This window comes from Protobothrops mucrosquamatus, unplaced genomic scaffold, assembly GCF_001527695.2.
Source record: "Protobothrops mucrosquamatus isolate PMUCROS unplaced genomic scaffold, P.Mucros_1.0 scaffold67, whole genome shotgun sequence".
In the NCBI taxonomy this organism is placed as follows: Eukaryota; Metazoa; Chordata; class Lepidosauria; order Squamata; family Viperidae; genus Protobothrops; species Protobothrops mucrosquamatus.
Window position 1 is genome coordinate 11,498 of NW_015386445.1, and position 6,769 is coordinate 18,266.

General features: G+C 41.2%; 1 protein-coding gene across 1 annotated transcript in view; it reads left to right on the forward strand.

Moving 5' to 3' along the window:
• Positions 1–462: 462 nt before the first annotated feature.
• Positions 463–6,769, forward strand: part of GLG1 (golgi glycoprotein 1) — a gene marked incomplete at its 5' end in the record, with an annotated part of 27,751 nt that continues 21,444 nt past the window's right edge. Inside the window, 3 exons of the mRNA XM_015812072.1 lie at positions 463–495; positions 1,829–1,915; positions 6,282–6,497. Of these exons, the coding sequence (XP_015667558.1) occupies positions 463–495; positions 1,829–1,915; positions 6,282–6,497 (336 nt within the window). The remainder of the gene's footprint in view (positions 496–1,828; positions 1,916–6,281; positions 6,498–6,769) is intronic.

A 6,769-nucleotide genomic window follows, 5' to 3' on the forward strand; every position in this document is an offset into this window, starting at 1 on the left:
TTGGTTGGGTTTTTTGGTGTTCTTTCATTTAGTGAGCTTGTAAAACGTCATAAAATTAAAGTCATGGTGCAAAGAGTTGACTGGTCGCCCAGAAAGCGATGCAAAATAGCATTATTAAGTGAACAAGGCTACAGTTATAAAGAAATTAGAAGGAAAATGGGTGGAAACTTAACCAAAGGTGGCATTTCTGCTGAACACTTTTCCCAAAAGGTTTCCACAATTTTGGCCACTACTGTAGTTGATGCCTTTGAGTTGAAGCGAATTCCTTGGTGGTAGCAATTGATTAGACAAGATAAACCGGCATGTAATCTGCGGGCTGCTCACCTTTGCAGAGCGGTTTGCAAGGTTAGTCTGATCGTGCACATTACTTTGAGACAATGGCACGGGCTTATTTGTGGGGAAGGAAAGCAGGGTACCCTGACCTCTGAATTAATACAGTTTTTTTTTCTTTTCTGTTTCTAGCCGGATAATGAAATCTCATCTGACTGCAACCACGTAAGTGTGCTTTTTGAAAAAAAGGTTTGGCACTTGTTGTTTCAGGAGCACTGAGCACATTTGTTTTGACAAGAGGGGGGAAATTCATGGGGTCCTGACTAACCCATCCAAGTGGAAAAGGCTCACCTTTCTTTACTTTGCCATGGCTGCCTATGCAGGCAAGTCAGAATTCTGTTTGTTGGGTAATGCTTGTTTGAAAGGCATTGTGCTCGAAAGGCAAAACTTTCCCATGCGTACAGTCAATCGGTCGTTTTTCTTTAAGCTTCTGAGAGGAATGCAACCAAATAAATTTCCCTGAAAGTAGCACTGACTTAGTTTGTGCTCTAAAACAATTTCTATTCAGTCAGCTCATTGTTTAGTAATTTCTCCTTTGGCTGCCCTGATCTGTTGCTCCTCTTTGCAACCAGTTCACCCTCTGGTCTCTGCTGCTCTGTGCTGGATGCTTTTTGGAAGAGGCTCATATAAAAAACAGCAACAGCTCTCTTACAGGGTGCATGCACAAAGTGCAATTCTAGCATTGTTCCAATTGCGTGCCATCTTAATTACTCCCCTGGTGATTTCAAAGAAAATAAGGTGGGTGGGTAACTGGCACTGCATTTACACTGCACCCAGTTTCCTTGGATGGAAAACTAAAGCAAAACAGGTGCGTGGACGCACACACGAACAGAGAGAAACACACCCCTTTCAAGGGCAAGAGAAGGCTGCATTGTGCTGAAAATAAGGTCTCAAGGGGATAGAGTAACAGTTCTCATCACATAATACTGAGCTTTTTGGAGCAGGCCTCTATCTAGCTGCATTATTAGTTGGTGTGAATTTTAATTAGTAGATTCACGTGTCCAGTACCCCCTCCTTGCCTCTCTTTTATCATTTGTATCAAACTGCCCCTAAAAGTTCTATGCTAATTGCCATTTACTTGCCTTACTTGGTGGTAAGATGGAATAGTTGTCAATATGGTCATTAATAGAAAAGCTTAAGACTTGATTCAGTTTACCCTTTCTTTGCTTTTGGATTCTTCCTGTCACGTAGAGACAAAGTATAACTTTCATTTACCTTCAGAAAAAAAATTCTGATCTACATGCTGCCTGATTCTTAAATATCAGAATGCAGAGATTAATGTGATGTGCAGAAAATGTTGTTTTATGCATTTTGCCAGTCACCCAGAGTTGGCGGCTATATAAATGTTTTAAATAAATTAATCTAAATTGAAGTCCTGATATCAGAGGGAAAATGTCAGATTTATGTGAGATCCGATTGAGCTGTTGCTTTAAAAAAGATTCCAAAGGAGCATTTTTAAAAGTTACGTTTTATCTTTTGTTTCTTGTTTTCCCTTTAGCTGCTGTGGAACTACAAATTGAACCTGACTACAGATCCAAAATTTGAATCGGTGGCTAGAGAAGTTTGCAAATCTACTATATCGGAGGTAATTTGATTTTGGAGGGGGTAGGCAGAGGCTGGAACCTGACTAGCCTTTTCTGAAAAATGTAGAGTAAAACGTGAAAGCATTGAGTTATTCTTCCAGAAAGTATAAATATTTTCTGAATTGATTTTGTTTTTTATACAATTTGAAACATTTAAACCCCCCCCCCACTAACCTCCATTCCAGATTTAGTCTATGCTTTTTCCTAGTTACGAAAAGTATGAGAGCAATGCATTAAAAAGTAATGGTGGCTTCAAGCTCCTTTCTCAAACTGTGATTCAGGATCCGCATCTTTAAGTACGGTGCATTTATTTCTTGTCCAACCGTACCTCAGTGAATGCAATTAATTTTATGCATTTGGGATGGAGGGAGTGGGAGTTGCACAATTCATTTACCATTTTAGGAGGAGTCAAGATTGAGAAGCTCTGCTTTAGGATGTACTATACTTTTCCTTGGATTAGTTCCACGGGCAGCCCGAAGACGGTCATGGGGGGGGATCCAGTGTCCAGTTTAACGAGCACAACGTCTTCCAACAGCAGGACCGGTATGGGTGGCCCTGGAGCTTCAGAATCTGATGGAATAGGACAGGGGTAGGCAACCTCGGCTCTTTTATGACTCGTGGACTTCAACTCCCAGAATTCCTGAGCCAGCCAAGCTGGCTCAGGAATTCTGGGAGTTGAAGTCCACGAGTCATAAAAGAGCCGAGGTTGCCTACCCCTGGAATAGGATAACTTGCCACGGCTGACTCACCACAGAACAATTCAACAATTCAACTTAATTATTTAAAGTAATTTTAAAAATATTTTATTTTTTGTCATTCTCATCACATTTTGTTTCTCCTTTGGCTTCCTTTCTTTAATTATTTTATTCCACCGTTTCTTTGATATTAGTGTAATAACCCTTCTCCCAGGGTGAGTTGGCCGTTGCGAGTTGACTATGGTGAGTTGGCCGTGGCAAATTGTCCTAGACCCAAAATCTGAGCCAAAGAATGACAAATATCTTCCTTAACAGACTTGAATAGAGGGTTAAAAGCAAACTGCGAGGAGAGAGAGAAAGAGCTGAAGTCTGTTCCTGGAACATTAGTATTCCATCCGTAGGCTGCACCTTTTCTCTCTTTGTCCCTATCTGGATTGATAATGTCTATTTAAGTGTTGGAGATAATGAGGGCTTGCTAAGAAAATGTTCTGACTACTTCAGAGGAGGCAGTTGTGAGATCATGTTTTTAAAAATATCTCCGTGAACCATACCAGGTTTTCCAGCTGGCCCTGTTTACAAACTGCCCTTCTTTGGCATGGTGCTTTGAGTGGATAACTGGGAACATCTGGTGCTATGCCACTGACGATGCAGGAATTCTGTGCTGATTTTGATTTGCTTTTAATTTTGGAATTGCCACTGCCTTGAATAATCCGCTGGGGAAAGTAGGGAACTTCTCTCCTGAAAGGAGAAGTGGAATCAGCGCAAAGCTTCCAACCAAGCTTCTCGGTGGGAGCCCCCACCCTCTGGAACGAACTACCCCCAGAGATCCGGGTGATTCCGGATCTCCCCTCCTTCCGCCGCGCCCTCAAGACATGGCTATTTAAGCTAGCAGGACTGGCCTAAGGGTTATCTTAATTTGGTTTTAAAATAATTTTAAAAAGAAAAGGCCAATAATTTAATATTCTATTTTAATTACATTTTAAATTTAGTATTTTGTATTTGTACCTGTTTTTAGATGGCTGTAAGCCGCCCTGAGTCCGCTGGGAGAAGGGTGGGGTAGAAATTAAATAAATAAATAAACAAACAAACAAACAAATAAATAAATAAATAAATTGCTTGGATCATCCAGAAGTATGTGGTGCCACTGACCCCAGTATGATGGAATCTGGGAGGTGTGAGGCGTCTTTCTGAGCTTGGCAGTATGATTATTATTTTCCATACTTGTACATACCTTTTTCACGAATTAGCTTTTAGACAATTAAAGGTATAAAATAGTCAAATTGTTACTAAAGGCACAACCAGAATGAAAAGTTGGGGACAGACAAGCAGTTATGTTTAAGCAGCATAACATGCAACAAAATAAGGGAACAGATAAGCCCCGTGATGCTCTATGAAGCAAACCCTCTGTTTTTGGAAAACCCTTGGCCACAAGTTGGGAAGGGTGCAGAGTTGGGAAGAAAATGATATTCCCCGGACACATATAATATCCCACGAATCACTAATTTTATTTACTATTATTTTTAGTCCAGTCCTCCAGTATAATGACTCTCCGGACTTTGGAGTGCAAAACAGTGGCAGGTTTTGGGGACACTGGGGCTGCCTGCCTAGGCTGATCAAGTGTCCTCTGGGCAGCATGATTGAGTGGTCACTTCCAGAGGACCCTCTTGGTGGTGCCACTGGGTTCTAGTGCTGTCTGCAGACCCTGAGCATGGGATTGAGACTCGCTTCCTCAGTGATTGTGAAAGAGTCGTGCAGAATGGAGAAACTGGAGAGAGCCGCCTGGTACTTGGGAGGGTGACAGTCAGGAGATCTCCAAACAAGAAGCAACTTCCCAAATGAAAGCCAAGCTGATGACCAAGCTGAGCCAGCAAGAGTCAGTGAACAGCTGACAAACAGGAGGAGCTTAGCTAACCTTAAGCACGAAAGCCTGAGAAAAATATTAACTGGGTTTGCTTATTAGTAATTTGCAGTGCGAGTCCTGAGAGAGTTCTGAGTTGATTGACAGAGATGGAAGATGTTGATAGATAAGGCATTAATTTATAAACTCCATTTTCCCTGTCAACTCTGCCTGGTATAGCTGCAAATTCAGCCAGTGTCACTGCATTCACACTTTCACCAGCTCCAGACCCTGGATCGGGATTTTGAAAGCATATCCTGTATGGTGCAGGGTAGAGGTTGTTAGCTGTCCCAGATAAACCAGACAGGACACATGACCAGATGAGCTAAGTCTACTTTATTGTGAGTCTACATTAATAGAATCTTGCAAGTCAGAAAGTAGAAACGTTGCACTGCCATATTAACTGCCCGATCCATTTGTATGAGTCCTCCCTGTTTCTTCCTCTGACTATTGAACCAGCCTTCCATCCTTCTGAGGTCAGTAAAATGAGACCCATATTATTGGGGGGCAGGTGATAGGCTTAGAGAGGGCTGTAAAAGCACTGTGAAGCGGTATAAGTGCTATTGCTATTATTCAACAAACCATAATGAAAAATCCTGGGCACAGACATAGCCAAGATGTATCATCTTTTGCACATGCCTGCAACTGAATGTATGAAGAATTGGAAAGCAGGATTTAGGTGAAGCTTACACACACAGCTGCAATCCTCTCAACAGTACAAATGAAGTTTCTAAGTGTGCTCCAGATTCTTCAGTAGCTTCTGAAGGAAGAGGATATACAAAATCTTTAATTTGGATCTTGCATGGAGCCAAGGGTTGGTTTTGAAGGCGAAAATGGCCCCACCCAATTACCAGTCTTCTGGCAATCATTTGTATATTATAGTGAGCTAATTCTCTTTTGTTTGGTCCAATAAATTAAATATTGAATCATAAAACTGTCAATATGTGATTAGTAAGTTGACCAAAGGTGGCACTGATTGTTTAGCTCTCTGCATTTCATGCCTTCACCCTCGAGTTGTTTGTAGACTATTTTTCATTAGATAAAATACCACTCAAATATTGTTTACTGACTCTAAGCGAAAAGCTTCTAAAATACAAAAAAGATATTTGTGGATTTTAGTTGGGTAATACTTTATGCAGTTTGTATCTAGTAGTGAGACGGGCATTGATAACAAAATCAGTGAATAATTCTTTAAAAATGCACTTGGATTAGTAACACCAACTGCACCCAATAGTTTTATTTGATTAGTTTCCCTGCTGCAAGAACAGTGAAAACATAGTTTTTATTAAAGAGGAATTGTAAGAGGGCTTGGTGTTCAGCTTTCAGTATAATAGGTGAGTTCCCCCTCAAAAAACATTTCTTCCTTCAGGGAACCTGGAGGGGGGGTGTCCGACCTTGGCAACTTTAAGACTTGTGGACTTGTGGACTTCAATGCCCAGAATTCCCCACCCAGCCTCTCTGACTGGGGAATTCTAGAGTTGAGGTCCACAAGTCTTAAAAGTTACCAAGGTTGGATACCCTTACTCTAGACTAGGTCCATCTTGGCTTCTCAGAGTGAGCAAGCAGACTGACATGTTAACATTTCATTCTCTGAATACTTGTAGGGAATCCAAGACTGCTGAGGCCTTAATATCTGTTCTAGCCCTTTTCTCTGAGAATTGGAGTCTGGGTTTTTACTCTGTACCGAAAACTAATGGATGGGAACTTGGTAAACTAAATTCTCCACAAGATCTAGGCAAGGCATCTATTCATTTTATCCTGGATCTTTCCGAACAGATCAAAGAGTGCGCTGATGAACCAGTCGGAAAAGGTTATTTGGTATCCTGCTTGGTGGACCACAGAGGAAACATCACTGAATATCAGTGTCACCAGTACATCACCAAAATGACGGCCATAATTTTCAGCGATTACCGCCTAATCTGTGGATTTATGGATCACTGCAGGACTGATATTAACCTCCTGAAGTGTGGCAGTGTTCGACCGGGAGAAAAGGTAATCTCTTTGAAAATCTGTTTTGATGACATATTCATTCATTTGGGGGAGAAGCGTCATTTCTCTAAAGAAGAAAATTCTCTAGGCTGCTGTAAAGAAACCAGTTGGAAGATCATGGCTGGATTCCTTATTTCTTGATGGAATTTGTGTTATTATCTGGACATGTTTTTGGCAAGACTCAGTTAGTCTTTGATTGGCTGAGAATCCCCTTAGATTGAAGGGGATTGGGGGTGTTCAGTTTTGCATTTTGAAAACAGGTAGTTCTCAACTTT